General features: G+C 38.4%; 1 protein-coding gene across 2 annotated transcripts in view; it reads right to left on the bottom strand.

Moving 5' to 3' along the window:
- Positions 1-24,563, bottom strand: part of LOC138303899 (piezo-type mechanosensitive ion channel component 2-like) — a 733,706-nt gene that overhangs the window by 197,782 nt on the left and 511,361 nt on the right. For both annotated transcript variants that reach the window (XM_069243434.1, XM_069243435.1), the window contains 3 exons: positions 22,184-22,432; positions 20,332-20,590; positions 15,796-15,984 (listed from right to left, as the gene is read on the bottom strand). In XM_069243434.1, coding sequence (XP_069099535.1) covers positions 15,796-15,984; positions 20,332-20,590; positions 22,184-22,432 — 697 coding nt within the window. The remainder of the gene's footprint in view (positions 1-15,795; positions 15,985-20,331; positions 20,591-22,183; positions 22,433-24,563) is intronic.

Below are 24,563 nucleotides of genomic sequence, written 5' to 3'. Positions count from 1 at the left end.
CTTTTTTGTCTTTTTTTATTGCAAAGATAAAATCGTTTACACATCATCGTGTCAAAATAGGGAAGAAGAAGCGAGAAAAACGAGACAAAAAAAGAAAAGCAAATACAATATGTTTAGCAAAGTCAACCCACTGCTATGCAGACTCTATTTCACGCATAGATCTATCCCTTCCAGCTATTTAGTCAATGGTGCCCAAATTTGTTCCCCCCTACCATTCTAATACCCTTTAAGTCTGTATAAATTCAATTCAATACTATGGACCGCTAATAATCTTAACCTCCATGCTTCAAATGTCGGGGGCTCTTTTTTCAGATGGGAGGCGTAATCGATCTGGGGGGATGGAAGAAGACATATTGCATATGTTTTCTTAAATGCCCCAGGCTGAAACCATTGTTGGGTGAATTAGAAGTGTTTCTTAGTGATATAACTGGAGGAAATGTGAAACTATCACCAACGATGGTATTGTTAGGAGTGACGGACCGGCTGGAAAATATGGGGCATGTAATAGAAAAAATAAGACACTTTTTATATATGGCAATGGCGATATTTCGGTTTTGTATAACCATGGACTGGATTAAAAGAGAGTGTGAATTTTCTGATATGTTTTATTAATAATGTTAATGTATTAATCGTATAGTGAATTAACATGCGAAAACAGGTGACTTTTGAAAATGGTTGCCATAATTCATTTCTGTTCTTTGGCTAAGCAAAATTCTAACTAAAGTTGTTGTTATTTTCTGTGGTTCAATGCTTACCTAAAAGTGTGTGTTAGATAGCTTAATAGATGTGTACACAGCTACCCCTAGTGAGTTGCTGCATAATGTCTTACAAGGCCAAGTTTGATAAAGTTCTTGCGTAAGTTGAACATTCTGTTGTTTGAAATTGACACTAATACGTTGTTTCTTCCTCGAGGATGGAAGTAGATGATACAATGTAAGAAGTTTCTTCCTGAGAAGAGAAGTTTAGACGAGAGGGAACAATGGAGCCACAGACGAGACGGAAGAGGACAAGTTACTGTTATGAATATGTCCTGGTTAAAGTCGATGTCATAGCATTTTATGTTATCAATTAAAGAAACCATTGGTTGAATCGTAAACCACCCTATGTACTGACCAATCATAAACTTTTTGAAGACTTGTATAACAACCTGGGTAGGATTTTCTAGAGTCAGACTCTATGACAGATTTTAGGAGAGAAGAAGAATCAGAGACTCCATGACAGACTCCAACACAGTTTCTACAGAGAGACTGATCATATTAGCAGTGTGGGTTTAGCTGTCGATAGGCCTGATTTTCTGAAGACATAGCTGATGGTGTCCCTTTGCTGAAGTAGTCTGCATGTTGTTGTTCTATGGGTAATGTATGAAATTATATTGTTATATGTGTCTTTTTTGCTTTGCAGGTACCAGCTGCAACATATAGTTTAAATACTGCATATTAAAATAATGTTCTTATAACCCGAGATAGTATGTTTTTCTAAATTTGTGTTTCTAAGTTCTTTTACATGAAGTCCAACATGGTAAGGCTAATTTGTGGTTAATGAGGGAATTAACTTTCAAATGCTCAAAATCCATATTGGCACGCTATGATTGTTTGTACTGATGTTTACTTTACTGTGGTTACCAATTCTGGTGTTATTAATTAGTGTTATGATACTGGAGATTATTTGCTTGATTGTTTTGATTAAACTCAGATATCTAAGACGTTCTAATCAGCCACTATTAATTCTATATGCTTATCACTTGTGTTTGAGAGTTATTTTCGTGACATTAGCATTTTTAATCTAGGGAAATAAAATTATAACACTTCTTAATAAACTGGTGTGGTCATTGTCTGAGGTTTAGAATACAAAATATATTGTTATTGTTGATAAATACATTACTCATTGATGACATTCCCTCAATCCTTTGTCGCGTCAATCCATTGGCCTCCTGTGCAAAGTCCACTATACAGTTAAAAGTAACAAGTAGGACATCATGGTGCTGCAGCAGTTTTTGATAGCAGAGGATGGTTACGTCATGGATTGATGATGTCATAATGAGGTTAATTTAAGATTTTCTTCCATTTAATGAAAATAGATTTGTTGATTTTTTCTGAAATGTTACACGGATTTGGTAAGATGAGTTGCTTGTTGTCTTAAGTGACTTTCCCCAGTTCTTGGAGACCCTCTAGGTTGAAGGGTATGTTTTCAGCCGTGTTTGTTTGAATTGAGTGAGTTGATTTGCGCTTGCACAGCTTAAGCTAATTTGCAGATGGCTGAGTGCATACGAGTTTAAAGGAGTGGAGGTACTCCAGTAGAATTTGGAAGGAGTGTACATACTCCAATAGGTATGAGAGCAGGGAAGGGCCGCTCTTCATTTGAGTGTGGCGATAATGCAGGAAAAATTATCCAAGTGGTTGTTGATGACAGACCCAAGGAGAGAGGTCTGGGACTCCGGAGTATGTTGACAAGTGTAGTGAGACACTTGGTATATGTTGTAATTTGTTCATTTAATAGACCGATCCGGCATGATTGGTAAATCGAGGTTGTGAGATAATTGGTATGATTGAAAATATACTGAGATTTGGTGAGTACTAAGTGCACTAGGACAACTGTTGTGTAGCCATTTTAGTTATAGCTCCATGCACGTTATTTTGATATATTAGGCCTGCTGCTGTGCACTTTAACCTAGATATATTTTATTCAGCTTTGCTTTATTATTGTTACAATAGCCACTTTTATGGTCTTGTTTTATTTCTCTCTATCTAACTGTTTTTGCCTAGGCCTGCACTCTGTTCTCAAACAAGACATTTTTGCTCACTCTGTGCTTCTTCCAAGGCTGCAGTAAGATAGGTTGCTGGTGAACGTGGTATAAAGTTTTGTCTCTGACATTCATAGAAAACACACATCCTTACGTAGGGACACTTTCTCAGAACATCAGCTGTCTTATTATAAAAACACTTCCCTGTCCCTTATACGTCAGAGGGAGATTCCAGCCAGAGCACCACGACTGTATGCTGATTGCTGAATGCTTTGCTACAGCTGCTTATGCAGACTTCAGGCCTTTGCTCAGGTATGGGGAATTATGTCTTCCCAGGGGAACCTGAAGGGTAGAATTAGAGCTTAACACGCTTTGCTCTATTATAGCCTTGGTAGGAATTAGTCTATTGACTGTAGTGACAATATGGTAGGGTCATTTCTATGCTTTACTCTCCTTGTCGCAATTCTAATCTTATCATGCTGTATCATCCTGGTTATTGCAGCCCATGCTTTGCTATCTAAGATGCAGTCGCTTCATTAAAGCATTATTGAAACATATACTGCCTCTGATTGTCATTGTATATGTGAGACTAATGTAACTGAGAGAAACGGATGAGACCTGAGTGACCACGGTTTCACTGAAGAATCAATTATGTCATGCACTCGGCTGCCTAACCATCCCTGCTCTTGGGAAGAGATGAGGCACTGCTAGTTAGCCGGAGGAAAACCCGGATTGGAGCGACAGGTGTCACCTGTAGTGGGTCAGACTCAGTCTCCCACACTGCAGGCGATTCCGTAGCAAGAAAGCCAGTAGTCTCATTAGAATAATGAGAGCCTATGCGACACAACAGTCCAATGATCAGTTGAGAAGCAAAATTTGCAGGTCGAATTTTAGTTGCAATTGATGTCGAACTGTGAATAAGAGTAGGCGGAAGCTGAAGGTTACTTTGGAAGGTTCCAGAAGCGATTGTATTACCTTACCTGTAGTAAATGGGCAAATTTGTTTTTGATTTTAAGTTTGCTCGCAAATTAATATTGCGTTGATTTAATGCGTGGGTTGTGAAAGAAATCGGAACAATAGACTTCGTCAGCGATCACGCTGGGAAAGGGTGTGTGTGTTAGTGTGACATAAGTGGTGCTGCGCTGGGATTGGTTTATTAGTGAGCAGGGTGGCGTAAGGATTCGTCAATCAGTCTGAAAATAAAGTAGTGCGATTGGAAGGTGGGAAGGTCGAAGAGAATTGTGGGATTATAGTCACTTTCCCTGGTTGTTTTTTTTTTTTTTTTTCAAGTTTTATCATTTGTTTGCTTATTTTAACTCAGTTCGTAAATAATTTTTGCTGTGAACATCAGGTTTTAATAAAAAGTCAGTTGAAAATGAAGTTTTTCAAGGCTTTGAGAAGTGCGCTGAGAGGTGATGAATATATTCTAGCTCTTGAAGGAGATACTTTGTCTGCCAGAAAATACTCCGGCATATATTGTATTTGAGGAGAAAGGTGTGGGAGCGTGTCTTTGGCTGAAACATTGTGTTAAGATCACAAAGAAAGAAGGTTGTTTAGCTTTTCCGGAGAATGGAACATTTAATTTGAGAATTTTGGAGAATTTGAGGTTGAAGATGTACAGTTTAAAACCTCCACCAAGGCCAGCACAGTACGAAGCCCTAGCAATTTGGGAGCTGGTAGCTAGACAGCAACAAGCATTGAAATTAAAAAAAAGAATGAGGAGAGTAGAAAAGATGCTAGCGGAGGCTAGATGGGATGAAGAGCAGAAAAGGTGGAGAGTAGCAAAATTACAGGGAATCAGATTATTTCCAGCAAGGACAAAAGAGGATGAGGATGAGATAAAAGATGGAAAGAAAAAGAAAAAGAGTTCTTCAATGACTAAAGAACAAAATTTGAAAGACTTGAAACAAGTCATGTTTAATGATGACGATGAGATTGGTGAAGATGAAATAGTTTCTGGGATTTTAGAGACTTATCCTCCACCAAACACGAATCAGAGAAGTGATAGTAGATCAAATGGGAGTGGAATTAGTAATACAATTCCTACTGCACCATCCACATCAGAGATATCATGGGAAACCCTGAACAATGAAAGAGTTCAAATGATTCATTGAACAATAGACAGTAGTTGGAAATATACATTCCTGAAATATAACCAGAGGCTCAGGTCATAAGGCAGACTACTAATTTAGTGTTGTCTCCTGGTCAGCAAGGATTGGGTATGATTCAAAGAGAGTCTGTTCAAATATAGATTCCACAGATGCAGAGCATGAGTACAGGGCAGATACAAAAGGTTGGATCTTTAGTTTGTCCAGATGCGATTTCGGTACCTATTACGATGGGTCTGGTGACTCCATTATATGCACGCATGAATAATAGTGGGGTGAATTAATTGATCCAAGTTCAAAATGGGGATTTGGGAAGATAAACTCCTAGACAAGGACAGCCCCTGAATGGGACTAATTATTTAATAGATTTGTCTCCCGTTGAGAATTCTGGGATTGCATCTTATAATAATCAGGGGCAGAGATTAATGATTCCACAACAATGCGCAAGTACAGCACAAGAGCGAGATTTGGGTGCAGACTCTAATGAGATTTTGTTGAAAGGTTTATCTGCACAAGAGATAACGAAGTGGTTGGAAGATTTGAGTAATTCGAAGACCCCAGAAAAGAAAGACAAAGAAGAAGACACAATTAACAGGGTGAGATTGTCAATGGAATGAAATTAACTTTTGGAAGGGACAATTGGCATGAACAGACTTGAGTCTTATGCTGAAGCCAAATTGAGATATTTGTGTAAAATAATTACCAGAGGAGCAGAAAAAGTGCATCAACAGTTACAGGAAATAGCAGACGAGTATGATATTGATTTATCAAAAATGAAAAGTCTAAAAAGAAGTTACAGATTAAACATGGATGAGGAAGATTTTATACACATGAGATCTGCAGGGATGAAGACACTTCTTAGGGAACTACTTGAGAGAGTTCAGGTTTGGAGAGCATTAGACAAATGGGAAGGCAGATGGGTCAAGAAAAGAGAAAGACCGAAGAAGGATGACACAACACAGGCAGGAGATTCAGTGAACATTTTATCAATGAGAGAAATTTTGTACTTGTACCTTGGAGTAGGGCTGATTTTTTAGGTTTTACGAATGATTACCCAAGGTTGAGTGAGAAACCAGTGGAGTGGTACCAGCAGACAGATAAGTTTGTGAAGCTTGTGAAATGTCTGTGGGAAGACCTGAATACAATTTTTGATATAGTTGTTCCGGCAGATTTGTGGATTGAATGCAAAAGGAGTATGGATTGGCCAACAAGTGAGCCGCAAAGAGATTTGAAAACAGGAGCACCATCTCCTGAAGTAATGAAATATTACTATATGGTTTTTGAATTTCTGAAAACAAGAGTTTTGCCGAAAAATGTTGATTGGCAGCGCATAGACAGGACAGCACAGGAAGAGAAAGAATCGGTTCATGCATATTATGAAAGATGGTTAAAGGGTTCAAACAATTTAGTGGTGTGGAAACAATTGAAAGGGAAAGCATGAATCATTTGATGTTTAGGTTTGTTGAAGGATTAAAACAAGAAATTAGTCAGATGATTAAGAATCATTTAATCTCTGGCAAGCAAAACCGATTGATGAAGTATTGCAGTATGCAAAATACTGTAGTGATGAGATCGAGATGAAGCAGAAAAAGTTGAAAGAAAAAGCAATGGTGAGGCAGATTAAGGCTGCACAGACAGGATTACAGTGAAACACTCAGCAGCTACCACAAGGGAATAGTATGTTTCAGAGTCAAGGCAGAGGTTGAGGTGGAATGATGCTTTCGGTGGTCAATAGAAATGTGGATTTGAGTTCAGTGGTGATGCAAGATGAGCAACAGAGGTGAAAGGTGTTACCTTGTCATAATTGCGGAGTAATTGGACATTGGAAAAGACAGTGTCCGATGGTAAATCAAGGTGGTGGTGTGCAACAGACAAACGGTGTCAATACATATCAAAGCAAGAGCATGAAAGGACCTAGAATGGGGGGTCAAAGTCAAAATATCCAGAATAATATGAATAATATGCAGGGTTTCCAGCCTTTACAATCAATACAACAGGTACAGAATGCACAACCAGAGGTACATCAAGGACAAATGCCACAAATACAACAAATGCAGCCACAGGTGCAGATGGTGCCTGTACAGCAAAGGCACACGCCGAGACAGGTTCAAATGAAACAGAGTCCTATGGATCAACAAGAGGTAATGCTTTTGCAAGTGGTCACGAATCAGAGAAAGGACAAAAGTGAAAAAACAGCTGAACAGTTTCCTATACACAGTGAGGATGAAATAAAAGATGAATGGCCGTTGGATAGTTCAGATGAGGAGGAGTAAGTGATGGCAGCATCATTAGAAGTGGATCAGAGAGGTCCTTATGTGAAGGGTGAAGTACATGGTCATGAAGTTAACTTTCTGGTTGATACAGTAAGAACTGTGGAAGTGGAACTGTGGAAGTTCCACACATACCTATTTCAGAGAGGACAGTTCACTCTTACAGAACAAGTTCTTGTGAGGGTTGATAATTTTAGAGATTTTCATAGTTTTGTTATTTGTGATTCTGGTCCAGTGTCATTACTGGGAAGTGACTTGCTGTGTAAAATAAATTGTTAAATTTCATGTTCAGTTAAAGGAATTGAAATTGAGACAAACAGTGATAGAGAGGATTCAACAAGTGCTGTTGAAAAGGAATTGGTGTCCACGGAGTTTCCTTTAATTAATTTGGATGATCAGGTTTATGAAAATGAGCAGGCAAATGAAGTCAACAATTCAGTTGACTTAATTAATTTCTTTCTAGTCTTTGAAATAAAAGATCTACCAGTCGACTTACAGGAGAGAGTCAATCAAAGGTTTGGGATTTATCAGGAAAAAACATTGGTTTCATTAAAGGAGTTGAAGGAGTCAGGGTGGCAGTGAAAGAGAATGTGGTGTTTCCACAAACGGCACAATATCCAATGACAAATGAGGCAATTGAAGGGATAAGATCTTTAATAGAATTTTTTTTGGAATAGGGAGTCCTGAAGGAAGTGATGAGTAGTCACTCACCAATAATGGGCTTGAAAAATCCAAGTGGGAAAATTTGCCTTGTCCAAGATTTGAGGAAAATAAATGATATTGTGGTGAAATGTTGTCCAGTCGTGCCAAATCCAGCTGTGATAATGTTTCAGATTCCGTGTGATGCAGAATGGTTCACAGTGATTGATTTGTGTCAAGCATTCTTTTCTGTGCCTCTACATGAGGACAGTAGGCATCTCTTTTGTTTCAAATTTCTGACCAGAGTTTATTGCTGGTGTAGAATTCCTCAGGGGTTTTCAGAGTCACCATCAATTTTCAATCAGATCTTGAAAAAGAACCTGGAGTCATTGGTAATGCCTCACCAATCGACATTGGTGCAATATATTGATGATTTATTAATTGCATCAAAGACAAAAGAAGGTTGTAGGGAGGATACAATTGCATTGTTGAACTTTTTGGGAAACAAAGGTCATAAGGTATTTCCTACCAATTGGAGTATTGTGAGTGAGAAGTGACAGATTTGCGTCATTTGATTGAAAAAGGATTCTAGAAGAATTTCAAGAGAATGAGTAGCGACAATTATGAGAATGAAAATACCAAGTCCACAGAAAGAGTTGAGAATGTTTCTGGGAATGGTAGGATATTGTCGTCAGTGGATTCCAAATTTTTCAGCCATTTCTAAACCTCTGCAGAGGTTGACACATAAGGATGTTTCAGATCCCATAACAATGGATGAAGAATGCATGAGAGCATTTACTGAGATAAGAGAAAGTTTGTGTCAAGCCCCAGCTTTAGGCATGCCTGACTACACAAAACCTTTCCTGTTGTTTTGTCATGAGCGTGATGGATGTTCTTTGTCTGGCTTGACACAGACACATGGTGGTGTTAATCACCCAGTAGCAGATTTTTCAGCTACTTTGGATCACGTTGCCGCAGCCTTACCAGGATGCTTGCGGGCAGTTGCAGCAGTTGAGCATAGTATAACTAAAAATGAAAATATTGTAATGGCTTATCCTCTGACAGTAATGGTTCCTCATTTGATAGAAATTCTATTGACACTATCAAAGACACAATACCTAACAAATGCAAGGTTGATACGTTATGAGACAGTGATTCTTGGGGCACCCAATGTAACGATCATGAGGTGCACAGTGCTTAACCCGGCAAAATTGTTACCAGATGAGAGAGAGGATTCAGACAAAATAGATGATACAGAGCATGATTGTTTAGAAGTGACAGAATTATGCACGAAACAAAGAGATTACATTAAAGACACTTGTCTGGAAGACAATGATCAAATTATCTTTGTTGATGGTTCCTGTCTAAAAGACAACAGAGGAGCATTGAGAGCAGGCTACGCAGTGTGCACAGTTACTGGCATACTAGAAGCTTCATGGCTTAAAGGAGTGATTTCTGCTCAAGTTGCAGAATTGGTGGCTCTTAGTAGAGCATGCCAACTATCAGACCAGATGAAAGTAACGATTTACACTGACAGCCAGTATGGATTCGGTATTGTACACGATTTTAGGCTAATTTGGTCACAGAGAGGTTTTGTAACGTCATCAGGTTCACTTGTGAGAAATAATGAAAGGATACATGAATTGCTACAGGCTGTACAGAAACCTGAGAAAATTGCTGTGGTTAAATGCAGTGCACACTAGAGAGGACAAGATTATGTAATGTTGGGAAATGCTTATGCAGACCGGGTTGCAAATTGTTGTGCCTCAAATTGTATTTTGTTTAAAAGAAATTGGGATTTAATGTCTGAAAATGATGAAGTGTATACAAATTTCACAATGCAAATTGTTGAGACCTTAGAGGAGTTGAAAGCTATACAGAACAATGTTCCAAAAGAAGAGCGTAGAGATTGGCTAAAACATCATTGCATTCAAAGAGAAGATGAGATTTGGCTGACAATAGAAGGGAAGGTGGTTTTACCAAACAGTCTATTGACACAAATGCCTAGATATTATCATGGTCAAGCACACATAGGGAGAGGCGCAATGATCAGGTGTTTCAAACAGTTCTGGTACAATCCAAAATGTAGGCAAGTAGCTGAACTGGTTTGCCATAGGTGTACAGTCTGCCAACAGATGATCGTAGGCAAAGGAACAGTTGTCAACATAGGACACATAGGCAGGAGATCCATTCAGCAGAATGCAAATTAATGTTATTGATATGCCTGTGTGTGCTGGTTTGAAATATGTGTTGGTGATTGTGTGCATTTTTAGTCACTGGATTGAGGCATATCCAACAAGGAGAAATGATAGCCTTACAGTAGCTAAATTACTTTTGAGAGAGCTAATTCCACATTTTGGTTTCCCGGTCTCTTTGGAATCAAACAGAGGAAGCCATTTCAATAACAAAGTGATAAAAATACTTTTTTCAGCATCAAACATTCAGCAGAAACTACATTGTAGTTATCGCCTAGAAGCATCAGGACTTGTAGAGCAAATGAATGGAACTTTAAAGTCTTGATTGGCAAAGGTGTCTGCACGAATGAACTTAAAGTGGCCAAATGCTTTACCACTAGTTTTAATGTCAATGAGAAGTACTCCTGACAAGAAGACTGGGTTGTCCCCTCGCGAAATATTAATGGGAGAGCAATGAGATTGCCAGTGATACCTGCAAATGCACTTGTGAATATTACAAATGACATGGTGCTTGATTATTGCAAAAGACCAGCTGATGTGGTTTGGTCTTTTTCTCATCAGGTGGAGGCAACAACGGTGCAACAAACACAAGGTCAAGGCCACAACTTGAGAGCTGGTGATTGGGTGATTATACGGAAGCTTGTGAGAAAGTCTTGTCTGGAGGCACGGTGGAAGGGGCCTTACCAAGTCATTCTCACAACAACAACAGCTGTGAAATGTGTGGGTTTACCGAACTGGGTGCACGCTAGCCACATGAGAAAAGTGAATAACCCAACAGAACAAGAAGAGGAGCTGTTGAGGTTACCAACAGCTGATAACATTACAAGTAAAGAACAAGAGAGTGAAGAGACGAACCCTGGGAAAGATCGAGATGTACCTACTCCTATATCGGATAAAAAGGAACAAGGCCCAGAAAAAGCTGAACAATCAGCACATGGAGTAGAAGAGGAGTCGGTTCATGAAGAAAGAGAAATTTTGGTCGAGAAAAATTCTGCTCAGAGGAGGGTGTCCTCAGTAGCAGGTGGTTTGACATACCAAACTGAACAAAGGACTGACCCTAATGGGTAAGGAATTGAGGGTAGTCCCGCCAAAGTGGATTATACTCTTCCTGAACCAGTTGCGGAAACGTCACAAGAAAAAGGTTCAAAGTCAAGTAAAGTCTCAATCTTGAGAAAGTTGTTAACAAAGAAGACATTGAAAGGAGACGATTGGCCAGAGAAAAGTTCAAAAGGTGGAAGAGTTAATGTAGTACCACCAATTCAGGTGAAAAAGAGTTGAATGAAGGAGAAAACAGTAGTGGAGAAGAAGGCGAAAGCAGTAAAAGACCGAAAAGGAAAAGAGTTGCAAGCAAGCAATATTCTGGTCCAGAATGGGCATATATAACTACAAATGAATGGCAAGAAGAATTTTTTAGTTATTGTTTTGACAGAGACACTGAAAGTTTTTATTCTGGCATGTGAAGATAATGAGAAAAGAATTTGGGAAAAAAAGTTGAAAATGATCTGAAAGTCGTGCTTAAAAGAGACATTAATAACTGAAATAGACAAATTGAAAAATCGGACTTGACAAGCTGCTAAACCGAAAATTGACAAAGAGAGAGTGAATGAACTATTAAAAAAAAGTTTAGGAGGGATTTTGTTTGGAATTTGTTTTACTTAATTTTTGAAATTTTTGAACATTTTTTGTTGTTGTTGTTTTTTTGGAGACCATGGAGACTATGGAAAACTTTCATAACCAAAACAGTAGAATTAGCCGTTGTAAGGTTTTAGGTATCGGATTGGCGGTAGCAAGTGTATTAATGTGTTATTCGTAGGAGTGATTGTTTATGAGACAAATGGAGCCAACCATACTGCAATGATAGATTATTCTTTGGATACAACTATTACATCACTAACTAAAGACAAGTTTAGAATAGATGTCAAATACTTACATGAAGAGAAAGACCTTTCCTCCAATGCTTTCTATCGCTTATTGCGTGAGTATGTTGAGGTCATCGACATAGGAGATTGTTATGTGTGTACACAGATCCCGACTTCAGTGGAAGAAGGAACTACTTACCATAGTTTGCCTTTCACTTATGCTATAAGCTGCAGTTTCTTATTAACATGCTTTTATAACCAAGAACATAGTCAATATTTCTATTCAAATTATGACATGGTATTTTCGTTTGTACCCGTCATTGGTTATTTGAATAGAATAGCCAAAGATAATAACACAGTTATTATGAGAGATTTCTTTGAGCCTACTTTAACTTTTGGCACTGCATTCGCATATTGAAATAATCTAACATGCTCACTAACACCTGTAGAGAATACATTTTTGGATAACACAGAAGATAGAAGGAGAGAAATAAAGGCAAGGATTGACAAGGGAATGATTAGTCGGAGGCTTGAGATTGATTATGCTTATACTGACATTACTAAACAGGGAAAATTAACTTTAGATGCTTAGCACGTGAGAAAACGTTGTATATATAGGCCATGGAGTAAGAGTGATAAAGTGTTTGTGGGAACGAGTGAGTGTAGACATGTGTTTGTGTTTTGGAGCAAATTAGATTTTTGGATGAATGGACAGGATCCACCAGAGCCTGGTATTTACTATATTTCTGGAAGAAATGCATATTACCGTCTTCCTAAAGATTGGTATGGAACATGTTATTCGGGAATAGTCTTTCCAAAAATGTATCAGCTGGAAGACTTGAGTAAATTTCCCGAGACAATGAAAATTCAAACGAGACACAAGTGAGAATCGATTTCTAGCATTGTGGTAGACATTTTCGGAACTACAATTCCTTCAGTAGGAGTAGTTCTGAATTCTATCACAATACAGAAGTTGTCTACAATAGTGGATAACATGTTGACGAGTTATTCTGGAGCTATGGCACTTCGGAACCGCCTTGCGTTAGACATTCTTTTGGCAAAAGAGGGCTGAGTTTGTAAATTACTTGGTCTGGGTCATTGCTGTGCTTATATTCCTGATAACTCAGAAGAAGTTAGAGAGTTGATTAAAAATGTAACAACTAACAAGGAAGATTTAAAAGAACTACTACAGTTTGGGAGAAAGCAGGCAAGGGCATTATAGCTGTGGGAAATTAGTTTGGCAATGTGGGAAAAGGTATCATATTAACAATAATAAAATGGATGTCAATAATTGTGTTTTGTTCAATTGGGATCTGGGGAACATATAAATTGATCAAATGTTTGAAAAGGAGAAGACTTGAAAAGAGTCAGAGAAGATTTGATATACAAATGACTAAATTCTATGGGGAAAATAAAGGGAAAAAGAAAAATAATGCGAAAATAAATAAGACAAGATTTTGAATTATTGGGTGATAATAAATAAATTTATTATGAGTTGATGTGATGACATAAATAGTCATCAGAGGAGAGATTGTGAGAGTGTGAATTTTCTAATATGTTTTATTAATAATTTTAATGTATTAACCATATAGTGAATTAACATGCAAAAACGGGTGACTTTTGAAAATGGTTGCCCTAATTCATTTCTGTTCTTTGGCTAAGCAAAACTCTAACTAAAGTTGTTGTTATTTTCTGTGGTTCAATGCTTACCTAAAAGTGTGTATTAGATAGCTTAATAGATGTGTACACAGCTACCCCTAGTGGGTTGCTGTATTATGTCTTACAAGGCCAAGTTTGATAAAGTTCTTGCGTAAGTTGATTGTTCTATTGTTTGAAATTGTCACTAATACGTGGTTTCTTCCTCGAGGATAGAAGTAGATGATGCAATGTAAGAAGTTTCTTCCCGAGAAGAGAAGTTTAGATGAGATGGAACAATGGAGCCACAGACGAGATGGAAGAGGAAAAGCTACTGTTATGAATATGTCCTGGTTAACGTCGATGTCATAGCATTTTAGGGTATCAATTAGAGAAACTATTGGTTTAATCGTAAACCACCCTATGTACTGACCAATCATAAACTTTTAGAAGATTTGTATAACAACCTGGGTAGGATTTTCTAGAGTCAGACTCTATAAAAGATTTTAGGAGGGAAGAAGAGTCAAGGACTCAATGATAGACTCCAAGACAGTTTCTACAGAGAGACTGATCATATTAGCAGTGTGGGTTTAGCTGTCGATAGGCTCAATCTTCTGAAGATATACCTGATGGTGTACCTTTGCTGAAGTAGTCTGCATGTTGTTGTTCTATGGGTAATGTATGAAATTGTATTGTTATATGTGTCTTTTTTGCTTTGCAGGTACCAGCTGCAACATATAGTTTAAATGCTGCATATTAAAATAATGTTCTTATAATAACCCGAGATAGTATGTTTTTCTAAATTTGTGTTTCTAAGGGCCAGATGTATGAAAGCATTTTGCATTTGCAAACGGTGCGAATGCCCGTTTGCGAATGCAAAATGCCATTTCAGAATGTATGAAAAATGCATTTTTAAATTGTAGATGTAAAGCACACATGCCCTTTTTGCATGTGTGCACCTTACATGTCCCCAACATAAATTTTGGGGGTGCAGCAGAGGGGGCCTTAGGCCCCCAGCACCCTTGGGTTTTGCATTTCCAAAATTGCGATTTCTGGTTCAGAAATGCAAAAAATTCGCAGATATGGGCAATTTGCGAATCGGTAATAGCATTTGCGATTTTTAAGAAATGGCTATTACTGATTCGCAAATGTGATACATGGCACTTTGCGAGTCGGAAATAGCGATTTCTTAAAAATCGCTATTTTCGAATCGCAAATGGCCTTGATGATACATCTGGTCCTTAATTCTTTTACATGAAGTCCAACATGTTAATGCTAATTTGTGGTTAGTGAAGGAATTAGCTTCCAAATGCTCAAAATCCATATTGACACTCTTTGATTGTTTGTACTGATGCATACTTTACTGTTGTTACTAATTCTGGTGTTATTAATTAGTGTTGTGATACTGGAGATTATTTGCTTGATTGTTTTGATTAAACTCAGATATATAAGATGCTCTAATCAGCCACTATTAATTCTATATGCTTATCACTTGTGTTTGAGTTATTTCCGAGACATTAGCATTGTTAATCTAGGAAAATTTAATTATAACACTTCTTAATAAACTGGTGTGGTCATTTTTCTGAGGTTTAGAATACAAAATATATTGTTATTGTTGATAATTACATTACTCATTGATGACATTCCCTCAATCCTTTATCGCGTCGATCCATTTACCTCTTGTGCAAAATCCACTATCCAGTTAAAAGTAATAGCTAGGATTTTGTGGTGCTGCAGCACAGCTTTAGGAATTCTCATACCTATTGGACTACCTATCTGTCTATTAACAATATTGGCACACCATTAAATGTATGAACATTTAACAGCTGTAAAAATAATACAGAATTCGAGTACATACCAATGGTCATAGAGACCATGGTTTTGTGACTTGTCCTTGCCTCCTTCCCCACTTCTCAACTTCCCCCGGATCCATGGGGAAGGATGGCATGCATTCCTACTGTAGCAAATTTGGTTCTCCAATAAATCAATTACTGTAGTTCATCCTACTCAAAATTGTAACAGTTTTGAATGGCATGGAAAAAGGAAGAGACACTCACTGACAAAATAAAGTTAGGCTCTGAGAAAAAGTGTGGGTTATTCTCGAATTGCTTCTAAGAGTAGTTATGTCTATTATGCTCTACTCCAATGACTAAAGAGCTTTATTTATTTTGTGTGAATGCATCCTCAATTGTCATTATATCTTTATTCATTGTGCTAATTCTTAAAACGTTTGTTAATAAGTACTATTCAAATCCTATTTCAATACCAGAAATTACTATCTCAAAATGTTTGACTCTTCATTTCACTTACTCTTCCTCAGGCATCCTTCTACTCTGGGACATGACTTACCTTTAGGATGGATCTGTGGAAGAATAAAGCAAGCAGCTGAATGAGATCAAAAAGAACATAGCCATCTTTCTTCTCAATGCCGATAATGTTGGGAAGGTGAAAGGGTTTTTCTGCATTCAGACCCCTGTACACTGTTGAGGTCCAAGGAAAGAATCCAAACTGGAAAGAATACTTGATGACTACTACGATCTAGAACGGGAAAAAATACAATTTAGAAAAAGGATCAAGCACAGTGGTTTCCACATTCTGAGATATATTCCATTTTGAGAAAAAATGTATTAACAAAACCCAAAGACACAAAGTTGAACCACATAATTGTATTTGTTCACACATACTACATTCTAAGTACCCAAATATCGCAAAAAAAGTTTAATATGTGGATGAGTCCTTCCCTAGTCAAATTAATTTGTTAATTATTATATCACACCAGTAACCTAGAGATTATTTGAAAGCTAAAAACACCATCAGAAAGCATGTGGTTGTTCCCTGGGAAACAAAAGAGTAATGTGGGAACATGGTGCGGTCTTCCAAGAAGTAATGTTATTCAAGAAAAGTACACAGTCACACAGACAGAGTGGTATGTCCAGAGGACTAATGATGGTTCATCATGATCTGCCATTTTGTTAGAATGCCTTTTGGCCGTGACTTTCTCTGCAGGGTCACCCCGAAACCCTCTGCCTTCACCTGTCCTGTTTTCTCAACCTGTTTTTGTTGGCTTTTAGGATTCTGTGCATTTTACTACTGCTAACCAGTGTTAAATCGTGTGTGCTCTCCCCTTAGAACATAGTACAATTGGCTTACATCTGATTGATACATTTAATTTACTGATAAGTCCCTTGTGTATGGTACAATGGGTACAGCCCCTGTAAATTAAAGGCTTGTAGTGGGCAGCAGCACACATTGTGCCACCCACTTTTAAAAGTATCCTTTTAAAACATGCCGTTGCAGCCTATGTGCAGTTTTAAACTGCCAATTTGAACAATCAAAATGCACCTTTTGCCAGACTTAAACCTCTCTTTTTAACACATGCAAGGCACTCTCAGGGTAGGCCCTAAACAGTCCATAGGGCAGGGTGCATTATATTTAAAAAGTTGGACAAGTACTTTTAAGATTTACACCTCCTGATAGTGAAACACTCTTAACAATGATTTTCACTACTGTGAGGCCAACCTCTTCCTTAGGATTACCTTATTACTTTAAATAGGTGCTAAGGTTTGATTTGGAACATGTAGAAATGTCATATGTGCCACTTTTAGAGAGTTCACTTTCCTAAGTTTGCTGAGGCATACAAGGAGATCCAGTTGTCTGGGCCTGTTTATTGCTCCCCCCCAAATCAGGAATACATATTGGCTCCAGTCAGTGAACAACAGAGCCACAGTGTAGCTGGAAGTGGGCCCTCCTGTCAGAATGGAAATGAGTTGTTCCCTACCCCAGTTACAATTCAAAGGGGCTGCCTCCAGCACAGACACAAACAAATTGACAGTAGCCTTTTGTCACCCAGACCCCTTGGAACATGGGCATGGAGGAAGAACATTTCAGAACCAATTGTGTGTGTGTGTGTGGGGGGGGGGGGCTCTAGACGTTTTGTCCACAATGCTGGTCCTCAGATCCACTCTTCAGTACACTCCTGGACCTGTGGAAGGCTCCAGAAAGACTGCCTTGTACTTCAAAGGATTGCCCTGCTGTTTGAGGTCTGCTTTGTACCTCAGAGGACTTCCCCATTGTTACCAGAGAACTTCCCTGCTGCTTGAAGCCTACCCTGTACCCTCATAGGGCTGCCCTGCTACTTGCGGCCTGCCTTAGTGCTGGATCCCAGAACTATCATAGTGACTCCACAGGTTAGTTGGCTGGCTTCCTATTTTAAGCTACAGGGACACAACAAGCTCCAGGGGCATCCCTACAGATGCCCAGCTGATCTGCTGCAACTGGTCCTGCCTAGGCCTGCAACTGGACCTGCTGGAGCCCTACTGGAGGGAGATTCTGATCCCCAAGAGGTGCCTCTCCAGGTACTGGATTTTTGGCTAGCAATAGGTGACCTAAAGGTAACTTTATCAGTGGCACTAACCTGGTCCCTGTATCCTGCCTGCACTCCATCACGGACGGTCTGAACTTGCGACTTTGTCCCAGTTAAGCAAGACCAGATATCCACAGTTAGTGCTTTCTGCTTCTCTGCGCTATATTTATGTAAATATTTGAAACTGTATAACTCCAGTTCCACAGATTTAATTTTTGTCATTCTGGTCTCAGTTAAGTTGTTAAATTTGTCTTTACTTAACACGGCAACTCGGAGTTCAGCCTGACGGTTTTTGTGCCAAGCTACCAGAGGGTTAAGTACAGGGTAATTCGGGGCCTTTTGTGGATTACCCCGACAAGGAGTCTGGTTGTTGCTTGTGAAGGGTTTTCAGCTCTCTCGATCAAAGATCCAATTTCTTAGAACACCTAGCTGTATAAGATGTTGTTTACATTCATAATGAGAGGTTCAATTCCAGAGACATAAACATATTTTTCAGCTACCTCCCAGTGATATAACTTGTATATATTAGAAAATACAACCCTGAGTGAAATTGACAGTTCCCCTTTCTGCAAAGTTAGCACCTCGTAACATTTTGTGTGACCATGCATAATAAATTTAAAAATATTACATTTGAAAAGGGAGGTTGCCCTAACATCCAATTTAAAAAGAAAGAGCAAATGTCCTAAAATCTAACTTAAATTTCAGTATTGCATAGTAATAAAATAAAACAAAATTTTTTAATTATTGTTTGTATAAAGATGCAAGCCATGAAACTGTGGTCAAATTCTTGACATTCGTCTATGGCTGGTTGTAGTATTGTTTGGCCAACAAAGCCATTTGTCCACATAATACTAACATTCATCAAATTACATTTGCATCTTAATAAACCAAGAATAGTTTTCAAGACCTGGCTAAGCCTGGCAACATATATTAAAAACCGACGACTGTAGGCTGCTCAAGAACAATAAGTAAAGTTTGCCTCACACTTGAGGCACTACAATATTCAACTGCAAGCAGTACAAATCAAGCATTATCCTGTGTTGCCTCAAAATTGTTGAATGCCCTTTAACTAGAAATCAAGCATTCCCCTTACCTCATGGTTTCAGACAGGCCCTCTAAAGTTCAGTTCTTTAAACTGCATTTGAGGATTCCCTCATTTCCCATTTCTGGACTTGGTGCTTCGGCTCTTGCATACTCCCTTTTCTTCCTTTCTCCTGTATTTTCTTTCTACCGCTCAGCTACATCAATTACTGAAAGAGTTTTGGGCTGATTTATATTTTGGTGGCTAGACAACAGTTTAGCCACAGGGCAGAACTAAATTATTCCATCCCCATTACGGAGGGATAGTCCACCAAATTTAGAAATGACAGCCACGTAGTCGGTCATTTATACATCGTTGGCAGAAACCGACATCACCGCAGTTGCCGTCAGTGCATCTTGCATTTTGGTGCAGGGCTGAGTCAGCATGAAGCAACCCTGCACCAAACAGTATTCTTTTTTTATTTTCGGAAATGTATTTTTGAAATTAAAAAAAAATAATGCTCCCCTCACCATTGGAGTCATTATTTGCTTGTTACTGTTTCTCACTGCCAGGGATTGCCTGGTGGTGATGGTAAGTAAAGAAATGGCTATATCTCCACCAGCCCTGATTATTCTGGAGGACATATAGCCATTTTTTCAACGGCCTTTACTCTGTCAGGCCATCGGAGAGGTTGGGCTATGGGGATGATGAAGTAGTCACCACTGTAGCCAAACCAAAGGTCTGCCTGCATTTAAAACAGGTGAGCGGACTTTTATGTTGGCAGTGTGTCTACTCAATTGCTGTTCTGATGGAGTATACATAACACCAACATTTAAAATGGGCCTTTAATTCCAAATTAAGTTAATAGTGCTGTTCATGCTACATTTAAAATAAATACATGCAAATAAATTACAACAATATTTTACAAAAAATATTTTTCATAACTTCTTCAAGTATAATAAACTTTTCTACTTTTTCCTTGTAATTTACTTTTGGAAGACCACGCAGGCAGAAGAGTTCTGTATGGTAAACTATAGGAAAATCTGAAACAATATAAAAAAATTAAGCTTAAAAAATATTTTTAGGTTAAATACTACTATAAATTATTTGCATATGTTTATTTATATGCAGCACAAAAGAAAGAAATGCTAGAGCACTGTTAACTTAACGACAGACCATAAAGCAAATTTTGCCTACATTGAAATTTCTCCAGAAATATACTTGGTAGTAAATCCTGTTTGCAGGGCAAATAACTTACTAATCCCCATTTCTCATTCTGCAAATCACAATGGGATTTCTCCTGGGTAAATGGCTCTATTTGCACACTGATGTATTACGTAGGTATTCAAAAGTCTGTGACAATCAGTGGCAAATGCCAACTCAAGAGAGTATAATACAACATTCTTTATGATGCCAGGACTCTTATACTGTCATTATATGTAATCGGTGTGTGGAAGATGTAGTTAACAAATCACATTCCTATGTGGAATCAAGTTCTTACTTCTGTGTAAATGATGGCAGTCATCCAGAAGCGTTTCGAGGGCCGTGGCACAGAGAGCATTGCCCAAAGGAAGATGAGGATTGGCAGGACCAGGCTAATGATGGAAGCTGAGATCATGTGGTTCAGAATAATGACAAAGTAGCAGAGCAACTCGGACTTGGAGACCATAGTATTGTACAAAGCAAAAGCCAGCTTTATGGGCCGAGGAAGAGTCTCATAGAACTTTTCTGACTGATCAAGCTCCTCGTCCTGGAACATTCTGTAAAACATATCATAGGATAAAGTTCATGTGATCACATTGACTTTCTTTTATTTTCTTTTTCTCATTGTGGTTACACCATAAAACATCAAGCCCCTTTTTCCCAGTAATAAATTAAATTTTTAGTGGCATTGGAATTGGGTGGAGTATGTCACTAAAACCTGTGACAATATCAAGGCATACATACTTCCCACCATTTGTGTAGTTTCTGAAGCCTGGAGTGGCAAGCGCTAACGCCCCTTTAAATTCCATTAAACAGACCAACAATTCACAAGCCTGATTTGGATTTATTGATAAGAATGATGGTAAGCACAACAATGGCAGGGAGGATAGTCACATATTTTAATTGTGGCAATTTCCTATCTCCTAAATAATTGGTTACCCTTACAGTTATATTTAACAATTGTTCTTAGTGTGTGATTTATAAAAATGCTACTTACATTCAAACATAAGCATGTCTTTAGTCTGAAAAAAAGGAACTGCATGGTTAAGCCTTGACACAATACAACACCATTTTTGGTTCTGATGGTAGAATCCAAAGTCTAATGTGAAGCAGGTCAAATCTGCCAAGTGTCAATTTCAGAGCCAACTCCGTATCAAGACTGAGTGATGCCCTTGATGGGGTGGTGAGTAATTCTGAAGGCTCTGCATTACAGAGAGCATATGTCCACTAAACCTTCAAAGCTGGGTTGAAAGATTGCAAAGCACATTGAGATTGAATTTGTGGCTACCAGACTCACAGAATCATCTACTCGCTCCTCTTCTACACCCTGTGCAGCCTATACACGTACATACTACTTTGTTCGCACTGAAAGAACATTGTGTTCTCCCATTTCTATCAGAACTCATCCTGTAGACGCTGCTGATAACCAACATGGACACTCCATGGCTCTCCAACCCAATTATGGGCATCTAGACACCCTATAAAAGGGAATATAAAGCTGGGAGTGGAAAACTCTGGCTGGGACTGGACACTGACTCCAGCTGATCTATATGAACTGAAAAGAGTGCAGTTAGGATCCTTTTGCTAAGTACAGGCTACCAATGATCCTCATTCATCACATAGGAATTTCACAATCCATTTTAATCCTCTCTCATTGTAGAGAATGAAGAATGAGGAAAGTCCGTGGAGCTTTCAAATTATTCACAAAAGAAGTTTAATATCTTGGGGTGATAGTGGAAGTTCTCTTTTGCCCCTCATAAACAAAATTCAATCAAGCATATTTTTGTCACAAATTGCGTTAAAAAATGATAGAACTTTCTTTTGTAATCTCTGTGAGAGGGTGGAAGACACCAACGGCCTAATTCACAAAGATAAATTTATACTTTTGTGTAAGTTTACGACTGTTTGCTATTTCCAAAGGGATTTACGAATAGCATCTTTACGAGTGCAGTCTAATAATACTTTTTTTTATGTGCAGACACTCCACACTCATAAAGATACTATTCATAAATACCTCTGTGAAAAGCAAACAATCGTAAACTCACACAAAAATGTAAAGTTACCTTTGTGAATCCAGCTTCAAGAAATTAAATGTATAAAACAAGTTAAAAAAGGGCTGGATGCCTGAGTATAAAAGTTCAAATTCTTGCCTATTCAGAAGAAGTTCACTTGCAGTCATCATCAATGGCACTTCGCTCAGTGGTCTGCTGATGTCACTACCCCTAAAACACTGAGGCGACTCGCAGTCATCTGTATCTGAAGAGTCAACCTCCATGTTAACGGCAAGTACTGTACTGTAAGAGGGCGGGAAGTCAGTTTTGGTTTCCTCAGCGGTGTTGTCTTCGGCTTCTTTATCCAAGTCTGGTCCTTGCTCCTCTTCAAGCTCTTCCAGAAGTTCACTAAACTCAGAACATATCAATATCAACAAATTATACATTACACAACACAAAGTGAAATGTCTATTGGCAGTTACAAGAGATGTTATAAACAAAGGTAATTGTACTCATTTCATCAATTTTATAATGATGAAGAAGCCAGGTGAACATAGCTAAAATAAATTCAAACCAGTGACCTGTAAGTTACACACAGATATCCATAGTGGCAGCTCAATTAATTCAACTCGCTCACAAAGCGATACACTATGCACTTTTAAAGTGGAAATTTCATACGTGCAATAGTAACAAGGACTGTTTAGTTGACTTTGACCAGAATTTTACAGTATGTGTAAAACAAAAGTAAACCAGCAGAATCAAACATCATCCTGTGCTAAACAATGTAAGAAAAGAAATACATTTGAACACCCATGCCTGACAGTCCAGAACAGAATCTTTCAGAGATGCCTATTTGTTACAGTGAGCAGCTGAAGTAGAATACTCTACATTAAACACCTACTCTAATGTTTTGTTAGGTAAAATTAATAACTTTTGATAATTAAGTTGGGATTACAAGTTGAAGAGTATTCATTATAGATTGCCCCACATGAGTACTGATATACTGATATCGTGGAGAAAACTATCACTGGTCTTTTAAGGGAACACATACCACGAGCCTGCCATCATGCCATGTCAGTGACAGTACTTTTTCATTGGAGACTTAGGATCCTGTCCTACTTGTATTTGCCGTTTCCATTCTTACATCGGTAGAAGGGGGTGTTGCATGTGATTTCAACAGGGACTTCCCTGAACAAGAATGAGGATTACAAGTAAGCAACTACTATTCCTTCTCCAGTTAACATTCATAGGTACTGAGTAGAATAGCAGATCTTTACAAAATATCAGGCCCTTGAAGAAAAACAAGACATATCCAGATCTAAGGAAAGAAATTCCTTAAAGGAGCTTACCATATATAAGTATCTGCTCTGGAACCTCAAACTAGGCAATATTGTCTTGTGAATGTATGGACTGAGTGCTATGTGACTGTCTTACAAATCACCAATATGAGCATGTTTCTAAAAAAAGCAGCCATCATAGATGTACTTTGAGTGGAAAGGGCCTTTGAGATCTGTCATTTTGTTTGGTAACAGGCTTGTATACAAAAAGCATTTCATCTGGAAAATGGACGCTTGACAAACAGAACCATTCTTTACATAGAAGAAGTTAGACCTGCCTTTTGTCTTATGAAGATAAAACCTGAGAACCTTTCTTATATCAGCAGTGTGTAAACGACTTCAAGGTGTGGAAGGCTTCTGAACAAATATGTGAAAGAGACTGTTTGATTAACATGAAAATTTGAAACTTCCTTGGGAAGAAAATAGGGTGTGTTTTTATGGCCACTTTTCCCTTATTAAAGACCATGAAGGGTTTGCTGGAATATAAAGCTTCATTTTCACTAACCCTGCAGGAATATAGAACACTGCTAAGAAGCATCCTTCCACAAAGTATGTTCAAAGGTAGACCTATGAATTGGCTCAAAAGGGGGCCCATTCATTTTCGAAGAAGCAAATAGATTTCCCAAAGATGATAAGGATTCCTAATTGATGGGAAACCCTTTTTAATACATTTTCTGTAAGCTGAATAGGCAGCATGATGCACCTTTAATGGAGAGAACTTTAAGCATGATTTGGCCAAACAGAGAAGGTAAGGGACTACTGCTTTTTCCTGCCTCTTCAATGGATTGATGTTTCCTTCTATTCACCAAGTGCAAAGTCTCTCATTTGCAAGGGTATGAAGTAGAGAATAGCCACATTGCACAATAGTTGCCACCCATCTGTCTTTTGTGATGCTTTTCACCTCTGGAAGATTCCAGAGTACAGTGAGAAAACAGTCAGGTTAGCAAGCAGCAGCACAGATCTTGTTTGTGGGGCCATCTATTACTCTCTACCAACACAGGTGAGGGTGAACATGAATCTTTTCCATATCTCTATCTACTCTCCCCTTCATATAGTCAGTCCTTTGGATGCCCGAGAGACCAGAGTGAGTGGGATGTCGGATATCATGCAGCAAGCAAGGTACGTTTTTGTTCCCTTTTATTTACATACACTGCTCACCTTGCATGCATGCACGCATGCAGACACCAACACCACATTTGCCC

Source organism: Pleurodeles waltl, chromosome 7 (genome assembly GCF_031143425.1).
Source record: "Pleurodeles waltl isolate 20211129_DDA chromosome 7, aPleWal1.hap1.20221129, whole genome shotgun sequence".
Lineage (NCBI taxonomy): Eukaryota > Metazoa > Chordata > Amphibia > Caudata > Salamandridae > Pleurodeles > Pleurodeles waltl.
The sequence above is the reverse complement of the archived record's forward strand: the minus strand, read 5'-3'. Positions and strand labels throughout refer to the sequence as shown.